The 23,651-nt window shown below is 43.4% G+C and overlaps 1 protein-coding gene across 1 annotated transcript in view; it reads left to right on the top strand.

The window, feature by feature from the left end:
• Window positions 1-23,651, top strand: part of LOC137519413 (ethanolaminephosphotransferase 1-like) — a 61,645-nt gene that overhangs the window by 22,680 nt on the left and 15,314 nt on the right. Inside the window, exons 4-8 of the mRNA XM_068238368.1 lie at window positions 3,585-3,659; window positions 7,015-7,283; window positions 16,164-16,272; window positions 17,858-17,906; window positions 20,684-20,864. Coding sequence (XP_068094469.1) covers window positions 3,585-3,659; window positions 7,015-7,283; window positions 16,164-16,272; window positions 17,858-17,906; window positions 20,684-20,864 — 683 coding nt within the window. The remainder of the gene's footprint in view (window positions 1-3,584; window positions 3,660-7,014; window positions 7,284-16,163; window positions 16,273-17,857; window positions 17,907-20,683; window positions 20,865-23,651) is intronic.

The raw sequence follows: 23,651 nt of genomic DNA, 5'->3' as shown, positions 1-23,651 counted from the left end.
TTTTCAAGCCTTTGGCTGTTTATCATTTACCTTTGTACCATTTAAAGCTATCCAATAAACTTTCGGTTGGGGTGTTATAAACCTTTTGACTGGATATATACTGTATGTCTATATCTTTGCATAAGTCCCCATTTTGCTTCCAGAATAACTCCACTGAGACTTTTGAACATTTTCTGTGGTATCTAGCACCAATACTTAGTGGCAGATCATTAAGCCTTCTGTCGTAAGGGGTTGCAGCAAAGGGGTGTACATGATGTGCAACAATCTTTAAGTATGGAAGATGGTATGTGTCAAAAAAACATCCATTGTCGACATACTCAGTGATGGTCAGGGGTCAGCATGGCTACTCTGATTGGTTAGTGACTAGCAAGCTGCAATACACTGGATGTTCTGAGACCTTTCTGCTATGGCCGGCATTATGTTTTCCAGTAATTTGTGCTACAGTGGTTCATCTTCTTTTTTTCCTTCCTACAAACCACAGCTTTCAAAGATCTGTGGGTCAACACCTACTGAGAATGTAGGACATTATCGGAAGTCCTACATTATCTTTAATTAATCTTAGCTTATTACTAGTGAGGATGTTGTTAACTAGGGCTTGGGGGTCTCTCCCGACACTGGCAGAAAGGCAAACAGAGATGAAATTCCTCAAACTAGAGATAGAACAATAACCTATAGAAGAAGAAAGAAGCCACATATATAATAAACTAAAACATATGAAAAGGGAGTGGGAGGAACTGAATGAAGCAGCATAGGGATGAAAGATGTAAGGGCACACGAGAGAGAGTTATGGAGGTGAGGGAGGTGCTGTTTAAGGCTAATTGATCTGCATCAGAAAAGGAATGAATGAACGGTATAGATGAGTATGAATTATTACTTTTCATAAAACACATTTTATTTAGTCCCTAAACCACAGATGCACAGCAATGTAGTGAATACAGAAGCTCTTCTGTATCATCAGACCAGACAGGCTAGCCTTTGCTCACCGCATGGGATCTTTAGGTGCCCATGACCATGTTGTTGGCTCTGATGTCCTTTGGTAGGTACTACACTATGCCTACTGGAATCACCATATAAGAGCTGCGGTTCTTGAAAATGTTTTGACCCATTCTAGCCATTACAATTTGGTCCTTTTCATAACTTGCTAATATTTCCTGCCTCCAACACATTATCAAAACCTAATGGTTCACTTGTTGGCTAATATATCCCAACCCTTGACAAACGCTACTATAACAAGATAATCAATGTTATTCTCATCACCTGTGGGATTTAAATGTTGACACTGGTCAGTGTATATTTTTAAATAAATCCAAGCTGTCTTGGATTTATTAAAAATAAATCTTACTCTGCCAGTTGTGACTCTCTTGCAACTGGCAGAGTCCCAGTGGATTGGCGTACAGCCCACGTTTTCCCATTATTTAAGAAGGGCAAAAAATCTGATCCAGGAAATTATAGACCTGTAAGTTTAACATCAGTTGTATGCAAACTATTTGAGGGGTTACTAAAAGATACTATACATGACTTCATAGTAGAAAATAATCTTATTTCTCAGCATCAACATGGGTTTACTAAAGACAGGTCCTGTTTGACTAACATGCTCAGCTTTTATGAGGTAGTGAATGCTAATATGGATATTGGGAATGCTGTAGATGTGATATACTTGGACTTTGCAAAGGCCTTCGACACTGTTCCCCACAAAAGTCTGGTGCAAAAGTTGAGGATGCAAGGACTGGGGAAGAGTCTGTGTTCATGGATAGGGAACTGGCTAATGGACAGAAAACAAAGAGTTGTGGTCAATGGATCGTACTCAAAATGGGAGACTGTTAGCAGTGGGGTCCCACAGGGGTCTGTTCTGGGTCCAGTGCTCTTCAATTTATTTATTAATGACCTAGTAGATGCAGTAGTGAGCAATGTTGCTATTTTTGCAGATGATACAAAATTGTGCAGAATCATCAACTCTCAGGAAGATAGTGTCATATTGCAACAGGATCTGGATAGGATGGCTATATGGGCACATACATGGCAGATGAAATTCAATGTTGACAAATGTAAGGTCATGCATTTTGGACGTACTAATGGTCTAGCACCATACAAAATAAATGGGATACAGTTGGGGACATCAAACTTGGAGAAGGACTTAGGAGTACTCATTGACAACAAGTTAAATAATCGTACTCAATGCCAAGCTGCTGCAGCTAAAGCTAACAAAATTTTGGGATGCATTAAAAGGGAAATAAAAACTCGAGATGCTAGCATAATATTGCCCCTGTTTAACTCTCTAGTAAGGCCACATCTGGAATATGGAATTCAGTTCTGGGCACCACATTACAAAAAAGATATTGCAGTTTTAGAGCAGGTGCAGAGACGAGCAACAAAATTGATGCGTGGGATGGAAGGTCTCACTTATCGAGAAAGGTTAGATAAACTGGGTTTATTTAGTCTAGAGAAAAGACGCCTTAGAGGGGATCTAATTAACATGTATAAATACATCAGAGGGCAATATAATACCTTGGCGGATGAGCTTTTTGTCCCTAGGCCTTCTCAAAGGACTAGAGGACCTGATCTGCGCATGGAGGAAAACCGTTTTAGCCATTTATTTAGGAAAGGGTTCTTTACAGTTAGAGTGATTAAGATGTGGAATGCATTGCCACAGGAAGTCGTTATGGCAAACTCTATACCTGCATTTAAAGGGGGCTTAGATGCTTTCCTTGCGTTGAAAGACATCCATGGCTACAATTACTAGGTAATGCCTAATGATGTTGATCCAGGGATTTTATCTGATTGCCATCTGGAGTCGGGAAGGAATTTTTCCCTTTAGGGGCTAATTGGACCATGCCTTGTAAGGGTTTTTTCGCCTTCCTCTGGATCAACAGGGATATGTGAGGGAGCAGGCTGGTGTTGTACTTTATTCTGGTTGAACTCGATGGACGTATGTCTTTTTTCAACCAAAATAACTATGTAACTATGTAACTATGTACTCTACATACATGATGTTATACAACTGCTAATTCATAATAATGCAGCAAACCCTTACTATTGTTTGACATGACCTCATGCAAAGACTGCAGTTTTTTCCACTTAATAGTAGATGATTCTTAATAAACACAGGCCAGGTTTGCAACACCACAAACCAGAGAACCTTTGTTGTGACCTCTGTAAAGCAGCTTGTTGCTTCTCTAGAGTGGAATTGCTGCACTCCTCTCTTGGTATGATAATGATGGAGACAATGCTGGACCATGAGGAAGATATTTACTTGTGGTAAATGCTATAAACACTTATGCTGGATGCAGAAGAATTTTCCAGTTGTAATCTCCAGTTTCTGTGTACAATTAGCAGCATTTTGGAAATGCAGGAGACAGTCTCTTCTTAATTAGAAGTTTGTGCACAGACAGTCATAAAAAGTACTTTATAGACCAATCACAACACAAACATCTGATGATACCATCGAAATAACACTGTATCATACACACCTCATTTGTACAACACAGACATTCTGCATATTTCTGTAAGCTTTGGCCTTTTAATTTAAAGGATTTTCTGTTATCCGTGTATTCTTAAGCTTCACCCTAGATATTTCTTATTTATAGGTACTGGCAATCAACATATTCCAAACTGGATTTGGATCTCTGCAGCCCTGGGCAATTTTCTGGCTTATGCCTTAGGTATGGTGATTAAAGACACAACATTTTATCATTATGTCTATGTGCTGATATAAACAATATAGGGATTTGAATGTATTGTGTAATCTGCTAATTTAATTTGTAAAGGTTGAGGTCACCTATGCTTTAAAAAGAAGCTGACTATACCACAAAAACTACTAGACTCCCAACCATACCTCAAAACAGCCACCCAGACCCCACCAGGGCCATTTTTAACCAAAGGCATTCCAGGCCATTGCCTGTAGTGCCATTGGTCCTGGGGGGTGCCATGCCTCTGCCTTAAGTCTTGCCCCTGAATGAAGCCCCACTCTGATCTAAGCCCCACCCCTGCAAGAGTTCAATCACCCACTTTTTCTGCCTGTGTGCAGCAGCAGGAAATTATTATTATTATTATTATTATTATTATTATTATTATTATTTATTGTATTTATATAGCGCCAACATATTACGCAGCGCTGCACAATAGATAAAAGGGTTAACATACAAGGTAGGACATACAGGAAACTCACAACAAAACAAGATCATGCAAATGATTTGATAATACAGTGTCATAGGTCAAAATAGAGACTGTTCTAGTCCACAAGAGGGGTGATTGTCAGTAAGATTGCATAATCAAGCTGGAAACACTAAGGGAGATGGCCCTGCCAGAGGCTTACAATCTAAAGGGTGGGGGTGGAGACAATAGGTGTATCTGTTGAGAGGGTGTCTAACAGAACATATTATGGTGCTGGTGTAGGGGGGTATGCGAGCATGAAAGGGTGAGTCTTGAGAGCTTGTGTGAAGGTATTAAAGTTGGGGGCGAGTCTGGTGGCTGGAGGGAGCGAGTTCCAGAGAGCATCTTATTGCTGGTGGACCTGGCATTCCAGAGGCCACAGGAAACACGGAGCGAATGCCTAGGGGTAGGATGGATAGGAATAAGGTTATGCCGAGGGGGTGTGTGGGTAGAGTTTGGGGGGGAGGGAAGGGAGGTGCATGGGGGTTGAGGGCCAAAAGGGAGTCTAAGGACAAAAGGGGAGAGGGTGCGGGGAAACAGAAGTTAGGTGTCCAAAGAGCAGTAGCATCCCTGGAGAACAGATATCACATGGTCCAGATTGCAGGCAGCCTCCACTGTGTCCTCTTTGTGCTCCCTCTTCCCCCTTCTCCTTCTGTTCCTTCTGTCCCCCTTTGTCCCTCCTTCTGTCTTCTTGTGCCTCCTCCAGACCCCCTGTTCCTTCCTCTCTGCCTCCTCTGTTCCCCTCTGCCCTATTTATGTCCCACTGTGCCTCCCTCTGACATCTTTTGTGCATCCTTATGTTCCCCATTGTGCCTCCTTCTGTCCTTCTCTGCCCCCCCCCCTGTCTCCCTTTGTGCCTCGTTCTGCCCTCCTATGTGCCTTCTTTCACTTTGTGCCACCTGTGCCTCCCTTTGTGCCTCCTTCTGTCCCCTTTGTGCCTCTTTCTGTCCACCTTCTGCTCTCCTCCAGCCCAGGGGGAAGCACAGTGCTGGACTCCGGCAGAGGGGTGAGAGCACAGCTTCTGCTGTGCTATACCCTGCACTTACACACTGGGATGGGGGAGTGCGGGAAGGGGGTGTGCCATGAAATGCGACAGGATTGGCAAGTTGTTTGTATATCGGGGACTCCCTGCTGCATTATGCATCCACCTTATATTCTGTAATGTGTGTGGGTGGGTTTGTGTGTGTGTGTGTGTGTTGGGGTGACACAGGACTTCTTGTCTGGGGTAACAGTATGGCTAGAAATGGCCCTACTTCCCACATGCATACCTTCTTTGGCCCTGGTTCTGTGAGGCAGGCTGTCAAAATCCTTGCAGTACTGCTTTGTGATTTCCTCCACACTTGCCAATTTCTTGTACTCATGATGCCCATGCCCTTTATCACACAATTTGGGGTGTCCTTGCACCACCACAATGAGGTCCTCCATACTACAATTATACAATAAGGATCGGTACTCATTTTGACAGCTTCTGCAATATACAATACAACACAATAACATTTCTATAGCGCTTTTCTCCCATAGGACTCAAAGCGCTTAGGCTCTCTCAGATTCAGTAATTGGTAGTAGGATGAAGTATTCACACAACAAAAGTTATAATTCTGCAAATGCCAAACTGAACAGGTGGGTTTTCAGTCTGGATTTAAACATGGCCAGGGATGGAGCTGTCCTGATCTGTTGAGGTAGGGAGTTCCAAAACGTAGGGGCAGCATGACAGAAGGCTCTGGGACCAAAAGTTTCCAAGTGGACTCTGGGTATGACTAAATTATTAGAACCTGTGGATCTGAGAATGCGGGGATTGCTACACAGCTGCAACATATCTTTCATGTATCCAGGGCCCAGATTATTCAGGGATTTAAATGTCAGTAGGCCGATCTTGAATAGGACCCTCCATTCTGTAGGTAGCCAGTGAAGGGAGTGCAGGACTGGCGTTATGTGGCAGTGACAGGGTTGGTTGGTTAGCAGTCTGGCAGCAGTATTCTGTATCAGCTGTAGGCGGTACAAGACCTTTTTTTGGAAGGCCAGTGTAGAGAGCATTACAGTAGTCCAGTCGGGATGTGATGAAGGCATGGACTAAGGTTGGCAGATCTTCTGGGGGGATGAGGTGCTTGATTTTTGCAATGTTCTTCAGGTGAAAATAGGATGATTTCACCACGTAGAGATTTAAATTCTGAAGTTTAAATTCCCATCAATTAGAACTCCCAGGCTACGCACATGATCAGAGCTGCGTAGATCCGTGCCTCCTATTCCCAGTGATGAAGACTGCAAGTTAAGTTGTTTTGTTATCATGCTCAGCCATCCAATCAGAAGGACTTCCGTTTTGTCTGCATTTAGTTTCAGCCAGTTGTCATTCATCCATTGCTGTAGTTCACGTAAGCAGGCGTTTATAGTTAGAGTTGGGGCTGTCACACCAGGCTTGAAGGAAAGATATAGTTGGGTGTCGTCTGCATAGCAGTGGTATGTCAGGCCATGTTTTTGGATTAGTTTTCCAAGCGGTAACATGTCATCTTGTGGCATCCAAGGTGGCAACCAAACAGGAACTACATCATCTCAAATTTCCTTTGACTCTGGTCTGAAATTTATTTTTTAATGTGTAAACCTATACTTACATTGGTTGTAAATTCTAATGCAAATTTGCATGCAAGAAAACACACGAAAAACAGTGAAGCATGAACCTTGCCTTAGGAAGGACATTTTGCTATGTTTGTGCATTTATTATTCTTTAGACAAGGTTAATTCTAGGTCAGCAATTTCTGATTGTATTTAGCTGCCAAGTTGCACCTTATTACTCCAGGGGTCACAATATAACATCTTATTGACTTTGTCTCTCTGTATTGTGATCTTCTAGAATGTCACTTGTTGTTGTAGATTCAATTGATGGGAAGCATGCCAGGAGGACTCAGTCCAGCAGCCCACTAGGGGAGTTATTTGACCATGGCCTTGACAGCTGGACAGCGTCTATCTTTCCACTGTCTTTGTTCTCAATATTTGGATGTGATTCAGGAGAAGCAGGATTAACACCCATGAAGATGTATTTAGTCACCAGTGTCGTACTCTTCACCTTTATGCTATCTCACTGGGAAAAATATAACACAGGGGTGCTTTTCCTTCCATGGGCATATGATATCAGCCAGCTGGTAAGTTTTTACTTAGGTGTTTCTGTCACTTCTACATATCAAAACCTAAAGGTACGGGAACACAAAAGAACTTAGAAATGTGTAGCAATAATGTTCTGATACAATGGCATTCTATCTGTACGTTGCAAATTGTAAATGTGGCTTTCATGAAGATGGAATATACAGTAATAACCACAATGACCCCACAGAGGATGTGAATAATTCTGAGATGATGCAGGATTATGCAAATATTGTATGCAAATTAGTGCATCTTGAAAATGGACCAAATGAATTCACCTTGGCAGGATTTGATTGGTCCATTTTCAAGCTGCAAACAAAATTGTCATAATCCTATATCAACTCAAAATGATTTGCATCTCACTGAGCATTCCTAAGTAAAAGTGCCACCCAGATTACGTCACTAAAGCTGGCCATACACTGGCCCGATTTGCCGCCGTTTCGACAGCAGATTCGATCACTGGGATCGAATCCGCTGCCAATCGTTCGCACTACACGCCGAATTTCGATCCATTTCGTCCGATCCCGTCGATCGCTCCGTGCGGAAAATTACCGTCGATCTCCCGCAGGTAGGGAGCGCGTCGCTAGCGGCGTTCGATTGCCCGACAACCGACGCAATAGAGCGGCAATACATTACCTGCTCCGCTGGCGCGACTACCCCTGGTCACCGCTGCTCCATGTCCGCGCTGGTCTCTGGCATGCTTCAGTTCCTCCTGCCCGGCAGAAAGTTTAAACAGTAGAGGGCGCTCTACTGTTTAAACTTCCTGCCGGGCAGGAAGAAGCAAAGCATGCCAGGGCTGGAGACCAGAGCGGAGACGGAGCAGCGGTGACCGGGAGGACTCGCGCCGGCGGAGCAGGTAATGTATGCGGCGGGGGAGGGGAGCGGTGGCAGCAGCATCACCACCACAACAAATTGTGAACGGTTTCAGGCTGAAATAGGTTCACAATATGTTTGCAGTAAAGGTAGCCATACGATCCCTCTCTGATCAGATTCGATCAGAGAGGGATCTATCTGTTGGTCGAATCTGATGGCAAATCGACCAGTGTATGGCTACCTTTACTGCAGATATCTCCTGCATGACAAAAAAATACCAAAATAATTGGTTTCTCCTAAAATTAGCCTTAGACTGTGATGGGGACATAAAACTATAAACACAGATTGTGGTGAGGATAAGGTTATGAATGTCTCCAAGGACAGTCGGTGACATGACTATGTACTTTGTAAAGTTCTGCAAAAGATGATAGCAAATATTAAATACACAAGGATTATAATTATATAAGTGGTTAGTGTTAAAAGTAACCATACGCTCACTGATTTTCTTGTTACATTCTCTTTCTGATCCAATTTGCTAGGAATACATGCCCAAACATGTCTAATTGTTTACATTTTGATAGCTTTTGACCAAAAGTTGATCAAAACTATCAGACAGAATGGAAAGTCTCCATCAATGAGAGGCGGGGCAGGAGTGCCAGATGATTGGCAGCCTCAAACAGTGCAATGTGATCAATCTAGAGCTTTCCTAAAATCTGAAATCCTTGAAAATCAATGTGCAGTGTTTGATAGTAATGGACCTCTGTCTGTTCAGATTCCTATTGGAGAGGGATCATTTGTTTTGCAACATTGGTGGCACTCTGCGTGTCGTGCTTGCTGTGTAATGTGTGTACAGGAGGACAGGTACAATGTATTCTTGAAAAAACTAAAAAACAAGCGCACTCAAGATTGGTATAATGCAGTCACAGACATGCAAAAATGGCACAGGGTAAAGCTGAAAAATGGCTCACCCTCCACCTGCAAAAGTTCCAGGGACGTTAATTACTATTCCCCCTCCAGGCGCCATGGGCTCATTGGGAAAAGCGTAATTTGGCTGTCAGCTATTGCTGGCGGCCAAATTACGCTGTTTTTAAAGTTATTTGGGTGCCTTCTTTTTAACAGCGCCCAAATTACTGTCTGAGGCCTGGTGCACACCAGAGGAGTTTTTCTGAGCGTTTTAAGTTTATAAATCTGCTGCTAATGTTATCCTATGTGTCTGTGCACACTGGAGCAATGAGGTTTTGTAAAAAAAAAACCATAGCATTACATTGGGAAGAGCTTTTGAAACCTCTAAAACTCTTCCCAATGTAATGCTATGGGGTTTTTTACAAAACCTCATTGCTCCAGTGTGCACAGACACATAGGATAACATTAGCAGCAGATTTAAAAACTCAAAATGCTCAGAAAAACTCCTCTGGTGTGCACCAGGCCTAAGTGCTGCTATAGCCGTAATTCACATTATGGCCAATGGCGCGCCCAAATTTCCCTGCAATGTTTTGCGCTGTCTTGGTGCAGTCACCAACATTATTGTAGCAGTAGGTTGCTCAGTAACTGTTGAGAGGAACTGTTTGACTATGATAGGGACATTAGACCATGGCAGGGACAAAATTGTTTGCTCCTTTGAGGAATGACTTGACTATAGACTCTGTAAAGCACTGCAGAAGAAGTTGGCACTTTTTAAATGTATAATAATGATAATAGCTTATATTTATTCATTTTGCAATATGTCATAGATTATTTAGCAACTAGTTGACCTAAGCCCATTTAAAAATGGGCTCTAGGTCATTTCACGCCGCCACTGCTGCCGCCAGTCAGTGCGCATGCACGCAGACCTGTCCATCGCACGCGCTGGCACCCCGTCCGCCCGGCTCCCTGGCCCCACCCTTCTATCCCAACGGCTGTCTGTCCTGCACATGCGCAGTAGCGCATCACACGGACACAGGGACAGGATGGCGCAGGGACACAGGGATATTATTAGATAGGATTAATGCTGCATTCTAATGTTTCCAGGTACTTCTTAACTGCGTTACCAATTAGCATTAACCATTTGCTCAGTGTAATAAGAAATGCTAAGCTTCATAGATCCATTAGAAATGAGGAAGAGCTCATAACCTTAAAGAGGAACTATATTTTGGCCTCGATTCATAAAAAGCAGTGTGATAAAAAAAATCTTGTCGGGAAAATACCGCACTCGGTACTCTCCTGGTCTGTGTGCTAATTCATAAAAATTTCCCCAGCTGCCTTTGAAGGTCGGTAAATAGCCGCAGCCCATTAAGCGGTAGAGTAGAGCAGTGTGGCGGTTCTCTCTTTTGCCCTGCACAAATGACTCCACAAATGACTCAGACAGATGACTCGCACAGACTTTCCCTGCCTGCACAAGTGACTCGCACAAATGACTCAGACAGATGATTCGCACAGACTTTTTCTGCCTGCACAAATGACTCAGATAGATGACTCGCACAGACTTTCCCTGCCTGCACAAATGACTCAGATGACTCAGACAGATGACTCGCACAGACTTTCCCTGCCTGCACAAATGACTCACTCAGATGACTCAGACAGATGACTCGCACAGACTTTCCTTGCCTGCTCAAATGACTCACACAGACGGCTCTCTCCACAGATGACTGAAACAGACTTCGGCTCTCTGCACTTTGCATTCATCAGAGGTGTCGGTAACTTGTTAACGCCTCACCAGAGATGTCGGTAACTATCGTCAGGCTTACCGCTTGTTGCAGGCTTTATGAACTGACATTTGCTGACAATTTACTGACATGTGTTGGAGGTAACTACAGCCAAGTCGGTAATTTATCTCCCTGGTCGGTAATGTCAGCTTTTCATGCGGTAACAGCCTTTATGAATTGACACATTTCTAAGTGAAGTCTGCTATTTTCAGCATTACCGCATGAGGTAATGCTTTATGAATCGAGGCCATTGTAAAAATAATGTAATGAATACAATTATTTAATTTTTACAATATTCATTTACAAATCATTTAGTCAGTTTTTGCCCATTGTAAAATCTTTCCTCTCCCCGTTTTATATTCTGAAATGTATCACAGGTGGCGACATCGTTAGTCCTGTCACCATCTATGCAGAGAGAGAGATACTGCTTGTTTGGCAGTTGGAAACAGCTGTTTTTTCCCACAATGCAACAAGGTTTACAGACAGCAAACTGCCAGGGCCATGGCCCTGACATCAGACTGTGGGAGGGGTTTCATCACTTTATCAGCCATACAGATGTCCCTGATGATCTAGTCGAGAAAAGGTAAAGATTTCTCGTGGGAAATGGGGTATCGGCTACTGATTCATATGAAGTTCAAGCCTGAGTTCAAGTTCTTCTTAAACATTTTCTCTGTGAGCATTTCATGCTCCATGCCAGTCACCAGTTATTTTTCCAACACACGGGTATCCCTCTTTTTGGTGGTCCCTAATGAGCTATACATCTATGCAGGGAAGGTAGAAGGTGTATACATCTATGCAACTGACTCTGAATTCCATACCTTTCTGACTTCAAATGTAGGCTTCATAACATCAGCCAAAGCGTGAAGCAGTTCAGTGAAACGCTACATATAATGCCGGGAATACACAGTACGTTTGTACCGCTTGATTATGCCACCGGATTGATTCCTTGCTCGTCCCAGCGGGCGATCCTCTTGTCTTCTGCTCGTTTTCCTTATCTTTTGCCATTGTCCCCCATGCGGTATCGGGTGCGAAATCGATCAGGCAGGTGATCGGACATGTTGGAAATTATCAATCGAGCCATCTAATGGCTCAATCCAGCGGTACAAATGTAATGTGTATTCCCAGCATTACACTGATTCATGGAGCAGTGTGTACTCCTACTGTTTGCATCAAACTGGTGACACACAGGGGCGTAGCAATAGGGGGTGCAGCAGTAGCAACCGCATTGGGGCCCTTGGGCCAGAGGGGCCCTCCCTCAACTACAGTATTAGCTCTCTATTGGTCATGTGCTCATAATAATCACTTCTATAGGTGCTATGAATAGCAGTAATCATTAACAAACCGTTCCCCATCCCCTTCTTGCACCCCTGACACTGTAGTTGCCATTGGCAGGTTTTGGTGTGCTGTATCAGTTGTTATGTATAGAGTGCTTGGGGGGCCCCATTGTAAAACTTGCATCGGGGCCCACAGCTCCTTAGCTACGCCACTGGTGACACAGCTGATTGAGAATGTGTCTCATTCTATGATTTTTCTTTTTCTAAATGGCAATCTGCAGCCAAAACAGAATGTACTAATTAGGTCAATTTATAATCAGGTCCACCTGTCTACCTCTCCATGCAGTGTTATACAGGTATGTACATCAGGATGGGGAATGCTGCACTCCCTCTTCTTCCATCTGTCTCCATCTCCCACCAGCTTTTATGTGATCACATTTTACAGCGAACAGCAAATGGACATGGACCTAAAAGGACAATTTAAATGAGAGGTATGTGGGGGTTGCCACATTTATTTCCTTTAAAGCAATACCAGTTGCCTGGTTGTCCTGCTGATCCTCTGCCTCTAATACTTTTAGACATAGACCCTGAAAGGGACTCCGAGCTCAGAAAAAAAAGGAAAGTTGTACTCACCAGGGGCTTTTTCCAGCCCAGTGCTGGTCGGGAGGTCCCACGCCGGCGTCCTGGCTCCTCTTCTTAACCCCGCTCCGGAGGAGCCAGGACGCCGGCGTGGGACCTCCCGACCAGCACTGGGCTGGAGAAAGCCCCTGGTGAGTACAACTTTCCTTTTTTTTCTGAGCTCGGAGTCCCTTTAACAAGCATGCAGCAGATCAGGTAGTTCTGACATTATTGTCAGATCTGACAAGATTACCTGCATGCTTGTTTCTGGTGTGATTCAAAGACCACTGCAGCCAATAGACCAACAGGGCTGCCAGGCAACTGGTATTGTTTAAAAGGAAATAAATATGGCAGCCTCCATATAACTCCCACTACAGTTCTCCTCGAAGATAGATGGAGATGGATGGAGAACTGAGAGGCAAGGAACACGTAACTATACCCATATGCTTTCCTGTGTCACTCTGCATGGGGGCTTAGCAGCACTTTTTATTATGGGATATGGCCATGCTTGTTATGGGGACAAGCAGCTGTTGTTATTAAGGGAACAAACAATACCTGTTTCTTATGTCATCTCATACATAGTGATGGTCATGAAGAAGTATGGGATTTGTTTGATCAGCTTATTTGCAAAGCTTTGATTTGCTGTGATCACATCTTGCACATGATCCTGAATACCAAATCAGAGATGTGCATATCTATCACCTGACCAAACTGATCACATGCTTCTCTATGAGTACCTCTAGACCAGTGTTTCTCAACATTTTATTGGTATGTAACCCTAGTACACCAAGTACCCCCTGCCATAGTAAGCATTCAATTAAGTACCCCTTGACAAATATACTGTATATTTAATCATAGTACACAATAACTGGTTCTAAACAATTTCCAAGCATTTAGTATTGCATTTAATTAGCTAAAACACTAATTTGGTGTTGTTAATATATAGCAGGGCTGCCCAATAGGTCGATCGCGATCTACCGGTAGTTCGCGACCGCCTGATTGGTAGATCGCGGCCTCGTGGCCGCGTCCCATTGAATTTTGCAGCCAGCAGCTTACGCGTCCTGTCGGACTATGCTGCTGGCCGCTATTATCTTGCGGGGCTTGGAGAGGGGCGCGGCAGAGGCAGAGAGGGGCGCGGCAGAGACGCAGTGTCATGGCTGAGGGGCAGTGACGCAGTGTCATGGCAGATGGGCGGCGCTGGAGACAATACTTCCGCCTCCATTCACGCTGCCCGCCGGAGCTTCCCTCAGCCGCCGAACTGCATATCTGCCCTCCAGGCAGCCGCGGCTGAGGGAGTGAAGCCAGGACGCCACCGCTGGAGCTGGAGGGAGGTAAGTTCCGTGCACCCGGGCTCCTATACCCAGCTAACCTACACTAAGGGCACCCAGCTTACCTACACTTAGGGCACCCAGCTAACCTACACTGAGGCACCCAGCTTACCTACACTAAGGGCACCCAGCTAACCTACACTGAGGCACCCAGCTAACCTACACTCAGGGCACCCAGCTAACCTACACTGAGGGCACCCAGCTAACCTACACTGAGGGCACCCAGCTAACCTACACTGAGGGCACCCAGCTAACCTACACTGAAGGCACCCAGCTTACCTACGCTGAAGGCACCCAGCTTACCTACACTAAGGGCACCCAGCTTACCTACACTAAGGGCACCCAGCTTACCTACACTAAGGGCACCCAGCTAACCTACACTAAGGGCACCCAGCTTACCTACACTAAGGGCACCCAGCTTACCTACACTTAGGGCACCCAGCTAACCTACACTAAGGGCACCCAGCTAACCTACACTTAGGGCACCTAGCTAACCTACACTAAGGGCACCCAGCTAACCTACGCTGAAGGCACCCAGCTAACCTACACTAAGGGCACCCAGCTAACCTACACTAAGGGCACCCAGCTAACCTACACTGGAGGCACCCAGCTTACCTACGCTGAAGGCACCCAGCTTACCTACACTAAGGGCACCCAGCTTACCTACACTAAGGGCACCCAGCTAACCTACACTAAGGGCACCCAGCTTACCAGCACTTAGGGCACCCAGCTAACCTACACTAAGGGCACCCAGCTAACCTACACTTAGGGCACCCAGCTAACCTACGCTAAGGGCACCCAGCTAACCTACGCTGAAGGCACCCAGCTAACCTACACTAAGGGCACCCAGCTAACCTACACTAAGGGCACCCAGCTAACCTACGCTGGAGGCACCCAGCTTACCTACGCTGAAGGCACCCAGCTTACCTACACTAAGGGCACCCAGCTTACCTACACTAAGGGCACCCAGCTAACCTACACTGAAGGCACCCAGCTAACCTACACTGAAGGCACCCAGCTAACCTACACTGAGGCACCCAGCTAACCTACACTGAGGCACCCAGCTAACCTACACTGAGGCACCCAGCTAACCTACACTGGAGGCACCCAGCTAACCTACACTGGAGGCACCCAGCTAACCTACACTGGAGGCACCCAGCTAACTAGCTAACCTACACTGGAGGCACCCAGCTAACTAGCTAACCTACACTGGAGGCACAGACACCTAGCTAACCTACACTGGAGGCACAGACACCTAGCTAACCTACACTGGAGGCACAGACACCTAGCTAACCTACACAGATGGCACAGACACCTAGCTAACCTACACTGGAGGCACAGACACCTAGCTAACCCACACTGGAGGCACAGACACCTAGCTAACCTACACTGGAGGCACAGACACCTAGCTAACCTACACTGGAGACGCAGACACCAAGCTAACCTACACTGAAGGCACAGACACCTAGCTAACCTACACTGAAGGCACAGACACCTAGCTAACCTACACAGATGGCACAGACACCTAGCTAACCTATACTGAAGGGACCTATACCTAAGTACCTTTGCAGGGGAGTTCCAGGGAGGGGGGGGGGGGGTTGCCTTTGAAACATCGGTAGATCTCCTGGCCTCAGCGAATTTAAAAGTAGCTCGCGAGCCGAAAAATTGTGGGCACCCCTGATATATAGGATTTATCATTTTCTAAAACTCTAAATGTGTTATGCTTGGCTAAGTATATCAAGCCAGAGTATCCCCTGGAACCATCAGAAGTACCCTCCTGGGGTACATGTACCACATGTTGAGAGCCTAGGTTCTAGACCATCACTACTAATACTTACATTTTTTCTTATCAAAAGGCTTAAGTGTTAGGTGGTCAAATTATACTTAGCACTTTAAAAAAAAAAAAAAAGTACAACATGTATACAGTACTTTTATGTAAATACTTGGTACACACACTTTGTGAACTTGGTTACTGAAAAAAATGTGATATAAATAAATATACAGAACTGTATATACATTTTGTCTAAGCCGCATATTAATCTGGGAAACCAAAGAATAATTGTATAGTCCCATCTTTGGTAGCAGTTTACATTAGTGACATGATAGCAAATTCTTGATGAGTTAACCATACTTAAAAAATAATAATGATTATGCTTTTCATCTTCCAGTCAATGACAATGGTGTATCTTCTGACCGCAATAGTTGGAGTAGATGCATTCCATAAACCTATATTCCCCCATGTATATATGACAGACTTCTTAATAACATTCCTTGTAGGTATGTATTGTAGTGTGTTAAATGTTCAACATAAGAAAGGAATGATGCATAAGATTTGTTTTTGAAAGAAAATGTTGGGCAAATAAATTATGATAGCACTGTTGCCCCAAGTGTCGAGTTTACAGGTAACATATTTACAAAAAAAAGCTATGTGATTCCTGCTGAACCCAAATGCAGAATTAATGTGGACCTGTGGGATTGCCCATGTCACATTTGCATCATAGGAAGCAAGAGTAGCAACCTGTAAGAAGCATGGAGGCTTTGCTTGCTCACTTCTGTTTGCAAATGCCACTTGTTGCCACTGAGTTATTTACCTGGATAGAGGATGCAGATCAGGAACATAAAACACCTAATCTGCATAATTGTTCCAGGGGAGGTACTCAGAAAGTGTTGTACTGTTACGATGGGAGCATTAGTATATCTTGGATGTCAACAAGCCTCTTTAAATGAAATTTAAGGGCATGTGTAATGTTTATGATTATTTGAAATATTGCAATTAAACTGCTGGTTGGATAATGTTTTGTTAGCAGAAAAGACTCCTGCTTGACTGCTGTAGTACAGACATCTAAAACTAAAAAAAAACAAGCAAAGTTTCTTGACTTAGAGACTGATAACTAAGCCTGCATGTTCTCTGTAGAGATATCTTACCTTTCCTTGAGAAAAAGCAGACCTTTCAAACCAAACTTGTCATATTTCATGTTTTTCTTATAATTAGGAGAAACTAAATCAAAATATACTTTTTGTTAAAACCTAATAACAAAAATGTAAAAAAGTTGCTTGAACTCAATGGACGTATGTCTTTTTTCAACCCAAATAACTATGTAACTATGAAAAAAAATTGTCATAATTTATACTTTGATATCCTTTGATCTTCTGTGTATCATTACATAAATATTAGAAAGTAATACATTATATGGAATTTTATTAGCTCTTACAGACACTGCAATTTCCATTTTTCACAGGTGTATTTGTATAGAGTGAAGATGGCAAAAAAGTGTTTGACTCATACACAACTGTCATCCACTGTAGCATTCCCCACTTATCAAACTGGTCTATTTGCAAATAATAAACAGGTGATCATGATGATCGGTGCTTCAGAAATATATTTCAAGAATTTGCACTAATATGAAAAGTACAGATTTCCGTTAATCATCATAAGTGGGATTATAATTTTATAGACATAGGGATCTGAAAAGTGCTGTTATTTCTTCTAAAATAAAAGCACTTTTCAGCCAAAGCAATTTAAAAATAAATAGGCCCCAAAGTCTAATATAGTCTACGAGAGAAAATATATTTATAATTCCCTATCACAATCCCAAATCACAATATCTAGTCCAGTATGGTAGCCCAAAAGTAAATATATCACTCAGTTCCCATCTGGCTTAAACAAATCTGTGCATTATAATTAAACTGCTTTATATATATTTTTTTTTTTACTAGTGTAATACAAAATTAATATTAAATGAATGCCTTCAGTGCATCTAATAATCTGGTTCTAATGTAAATAGTAAAAGGAAAAAAAAAAAAATCTGCGTTACAACTCGTTGCCTATCTCTTTGCAAATATATTATTTTTTCCTCCCTAGGATGCAGTTTACTCATTGCATTTCCTCAGACCATATACAACGTAATTATGTAAGTCACAATTTTAACCTTAATTGTGTTTGAGCATTCCGCATTCTGTTTTAAAATGCATAATGAAAGCTGTTCAGGACAGGTTCTGATATATAACATGAGTAATAGCAAAATAATAATAGTATATTGTATAATGAATTATAAAGGTAATAATGCAAAAGAGGATAAACACTGCAAGTATCAAAAACATTATTTTACTTTATTTCAAGCATACAAAAGCTTAGAAGCAGTGAGTAGCGACGGACCGCTGTTTCGGGAGTATCTCCTTTGTCAAGCTGCTGAGTAGTGACAAGATCATCACAAACACGTGTATATAGGGGGGAAAAACTCATCCACTCCCAGCCAATCCTGGCTAGGGAGCTGCCTACAGGGGAGGATCCAACAGCGGACCTGATGGTGATCCATGGCTTAACATGTAAAATCAGAATATACATATGCATACTCATAATGGCAGGGGGCTGGAGGTAGGATGCCATCCCAGGCACATTTGCACACCAGAGAAAAAAATACTAGAGAAAAATATGCTCAAAAATGTATATATCAAACATTCCAGGTGCTAGCACTGGTAATAATCAACCACCCAAAAAAACATAGACCTGTGGGTCTAGCTGCAGTTTAGCTGCACTCAAAAAGAGAGAACCATTTACTGCACATTTTAATATTCCCTGATTGGTTTTTGTCATATTTTAGACACAGGAACTCCAACCTGATGGCAAACCACAGGAACCTGATGGGGAACTACATCTATTTATACACTCCAATCATTTTAAAATGTCATTCAACCGTCATCCGGAAATCCGCATTGAAAATCCGCATGTGGTTGCGCAACCACATGCGGATTTTCAATGCGGATTTCCGCATGACGGTTGAATGACGTTTTTTCCATTTAGAACATGCTCTACCCCCATTGGTTGGCCCTCTAGCGGCTATTTTAAAATGATTGGAGTGTATAAATAGATGTAGTTCCCCATCAGGTCCTCCACCAGATAGGAGGGCCTGCAAGCAGGAACTTAACCTAATTGGTTGATGATAGGGCGTCCAGACCATTTTGATTGGCTCCCTAGTGGAGCAAGGACTATTTAAGGCTGATTGTGTCTTATGTATTCAGAGGGCTTGTCAGCTTGAGAAAGAGAGGAGTCGCCTCTCGAAACGTCGCACAGACTTGCCTTTTTTGTCTTTTTGATGCCTTAAATAAATAAAAGAGCTTATAATACACTTGAAGACGGTGCTGGGACTCTTCTCTTGGAGTTCCTGCTTGCTGTTCCTGGAGACAGAGGGACAACGACCAATAGCACGTCGCATCTAGATGGTTGGGTGCTGCCTGTAACCACTTGTTCACCAATATTTTAGACACATGCAATTTATACCCTATATTGTATTGGGGGTTTTGCTCAAATTTTTCAAACAGTGAAGCATATTTATGTGCAAGAAATGGTTCTCTCTTTTTGAGTGCAGCTAAACTGGTATTGTGGTTCTATGTTTTTTGGGACATTTGCACACCATGTCACACTTCCATCTCCACAGCAAGGGGCAGAAGCATTCAATCACAGGTTGTCACCTACGTCACAGGATGAGACCACATGACTGCAAGTGACCAGTCACAGGGCAGTACAGGCCGGGTGTTCCTGGTGTGCAGTGGCTAGTACCTACCAAAGGTTTCCCAAGGAAAGAATACCTGTAAACTGGCAATATGGTCATGGCCGCCCAAAGGGTAAAACATGGTATTTTAAAATGTATTCTCTGGTGGGTTGGAATCCAATGTAGGGATTGGCACAGTGAGGCAGCAGCTGAGGTATCGGAAGAGTGGATATACTAAGCCTTTCTGGATGTGACAATGTATCCATATGGGACCATTCTCACTGCAGCGATTGTGGTTTGCAATACATTTTGGGAGTGATCGCGGATGTGCTTCTCACTCCCCGAACGAGAATCGCAAAGCGCAATCACTGCAAAATTTCAACTGAAGAGATGGTTAGGTACTTATAATTTACAGGACAGAAAGTGACAGATCAGGTGTGATCAGGTGCCGTAGAATCTGGCTGTTATTTATGTGCAAGTGGTATTGAGGGATAAAAATATCAAGGGAGGAATTGTAGAAAATAGAGAATAGGGTCAAAGGCAGAGCACTGGGGAGCCTTAACGGAAAGAGGTGAGAGCAGCCAGAGATCATAAGGCACCATAGAGCAGAACCTTTATAGAGTGTTCAGCACTTTTCAGATTGCCAGATATATAAAGGTGGTGATCAGCTAAAATGATTGCAGTTTTTCTGCATATTCCTTTTAGATGTTTGCCAATGTCAACTCACAGACTGCCAAAGTACATGATTGCCATATTTATAAAGTGGAAATCAGCCTAGCTACCACATTATAGTGTCCTTTGCTGTTGGACACTCTTTTGGGATGCCCTCTGTAGCGGCTTTTGCACGTGCGCACATGCGTTGCTTAAGGTTGCGCTTCCATTGCTTGGAGAGTTTTGCACAGGCACAGTGCTATTAGATAACTTTATCTAGTCTGTTTTCTCACTACTTAGTTCTCTAGGAGTACATCTGATAATTTGTCCCCCTGCAGCTCGCAATGATATCAGTCAGCTTCAGTGAGGTGCAAATATACATTCAAAATACTTTACATCAGTCTCATGGTGATTCATATTCATTTTTTACTCTGTTTAATGGTTTAGAGGGAAAAAAAACATTTTGATCACAATACCACTTTCATTAAAACTAAATTAATAAATCACAATAGGCATTCAGTAACATGACTCATTTTCTCTGCACACAGAGCATATCGACAGAGAACCTTACTGAAGAGCTCAGCCTATGAAGGAATGCTGCCATTATTCTCTCCTTCTCTCTTATTTCTTTTGCTCACTGTGTGGGCTGTATATTCTCCCTCTAGTATTTTAGAAAGACAGCCGAGACTGTTTTTATGGATGGTCGGTGTGCTTTTCTCCAATGTAACAGTAAGTATTAATGAGCTTATTTTTTACAATAATACTTCATAAATTAGTCAGTGTTTGCCCACTGTAAAATCATTAGTTACTGTAACGATTGTGTAATTATCTCTGTGGTCAGCGCACAAGATGTGCGCTGACACTGCGGAAGTCCTCCACAAGCGTATCAAATGACAGAACCCAGCTTTGGTGCAATGCACCTGTAGAGAGAAAGTGAGCACAGAGACAGAATGTATGTGTGTCCACCAATCTAGTCGCCACCTGGAGACGGTGAACACACAACAGCGAAAACCAAGTGGGAAAGCAATCGCAAGATATGGGGATTGCCAACAGCGACACAAGACTGAATAAGCACAGAGACAGAATGCATGTATGTCCACCAATCTAGTCGCCACCTGGCGACGGTAAACACACAACAGCGGAAACCAAGTGGGAAAGCAATCGCAAGAGTGGCGATTGCCAACAGTGACACAAGACAGAGTAAGACAAAGCACAAGTGAAGCAAGAAAGACACAGCAAATAACAATGAGCAGAACGCCAAGGAAAATAACACACGCACTCGAAAAGTGCAACAGCGACAAAGCACGCTAATGGCGAAAAGCACAACAGAGACAAAGCACGCCAACCCTAACTAACCAATGTAACAGGAAAACGAAAAGAGAACTCGAACGCTTGCTAAATGGTTACCTCACCGAGCCTACAGCAAGCGTTCGTTCCAGACAAGACAGACAGAAGGAGTAGCCAGTAGCAACCGCAGCTCTGGCCTACACTCCCAGACAGAGTACAGAAGGAACCACCGCCACTACCGCTTGGGCGGATGCGATCCAGACAGACAGACAGACAGATGGAGCAACCAGTAGCAACCGCTGCTCTGGCTTGCACCCGTAAGACAGAGTACAGAAGGAACCACCGCCACTACCGCTAGGGCGAATGCGATCCCAAACAGACAGAACGATTTCCTGTCGACCACCGCTGGCGACAAGACAATCGCAGCAGATAGACAATACAAGGCAATACAGATAATAACAACCTGACTACGCTAGAAGGAATGCCTAGTGCACTCCCAAGGAATTACTCTAAGATAATCTTAGCAAACGATTAGCAAAGGCTGAGACTCCAAGTAAGTTAGCAGGAACAAACCAGTATGACCAGCAGGAAATTCTGGGAAGAAATGGTATTTATACTGCAAGCCATCAAAGGAAGCAGCTGAGCAATTTGCATGACAAGTAGATGCAAATTATTCCCCAGAACAGCAGCTCTGAAACTTGCAGAGTGAAGACAGGTCTCTTTTCCAGAGACCTGCAGCACTCAGACCTAAAAAATGGTCAAACAGCTGTCTGCCAGTGCAGACAGCTGAGCAGATCATTACAGTTACCCTGATCTACATGGCATTCTTAAATTTATCACAGCTGTCGGCATCTTTTCTGCTGGTAAGTGCATCACTGAGGAATAGTTGTTTATTGTATGTTCTGAAGTCACCCCCCCCCAAAAAAAAAAACACCTGGGCCCATATGCAATTCACTTTTTCTCCATAGTTTTCTCCTAAGTGATATTTTCAAACTTATCAATAAAATGTGTTTTAAATCTCCAGAAAGCCAGAAAATACTTAAAATAGTTTTGATAGTACTTTTACTCATACTTTTTGATACTTTTTCAATTGCAATGTACTGAAAAGTTATTCTAGATAGAAGATGAAAAATTACCTCCTAGGAGAAAGCTCAGAAGAAAAAGTAAATTGCATATGGGCCCTGGTCTCCCAGAATGCACTGGGAAGAGAATTCCACATAGTCAAACAGCGTAACCTAAACATCACTGTAAACAATGTATACATATAGGACGTGTTTCTAATGCTGAAACGTAAAGTGGGTATCCTGAATAATTAACAACATTCTTCTGTTTGTCACTAGAGCTCCTCTTTAAACAGAAAACCAGAGTGTTGTTTTAACGGGAACCATCTCAGAAGCCATTAAATAAAATCAATTAGCACTACAGCTGACTAAAGCAGGCCATACACACCTCAATTTCTCCAGCCAATTCAATCACTTTGAATCTGGTGGTCGTCTGCTCACCCCAACATGTGCTGCAATGCTTTCAGTTTGGTTGATTGTCAATTATATTTCTGAACAGGGTGTAATCATTGATTGACGGATCAGGCTTTTATCAAACTGTGTATAGCTTGTTTATTTTACTATAAAGCCCCATACACACACTCAACAGTAGAGATGGCCCGAACGGTTCGCTGGCGAACTGATTCGCGCAAACTTCAGTGGTTCGCGTTCGCAGTGAACCGCAAACTCTATGCGAGTTCGACCCGCCCCCTATACTACATCATTAGGCTTAACTTTGACCCTCTACATCACAGTCAGCAGACACAGGGTAGCCAATAAGGCTACACTCCCTCCTGGAGCCCCCCCCCCCCCGGCCGTTATAAAAGGCAGGCAGCGTCGGCCATTTCCCTCACTCGTGTGGCTGCAGTAATTAGAGAAGGGAGAGTTGCTGCAGAGACATAGGGAAAGCTTTGTTAGGCTTGTTAGCTTGCTCCTGCTGATACTTATTGCTAAAAAGCACCCCCCAACAACTCTTTTGAGAGCTAATGTTGTTCTTGTGATTTTTTTTTTCTTTGTCTCACTGACACTTACATATACAGCCCTGTCAGTCATTCGCAGCTGGCCCTTGGCCCCTTGCTAATTCCTACTGTGCCACTGCCAGGCCCAGCACATTCAGTGCCTACCTTTTGACTGCACGTGTGTGACAGGCAGCTGCACATTGGTAATACCAATCACTGCATACCTGTTC

The sequence above is a fragment of the Hyperolius riggenbachi genome, chromosome 5 (assembly GCF_040937935.1).
Source record: "Hyperolius riggenbachi isolate aHypRig1 chromosome 5, aHypRig1.pri, whole genome shotgun sequence".
NCBI classification, from domain to species: Eukaryota; Metazoa; Chordata; class Amphibia; order Anura; family Hyperoliidae; genus Hyperolius; species Hyperolius riggenbachi.
This window is presented reverse-complemented; position numbering and strand designations above follow the sequence as displayed.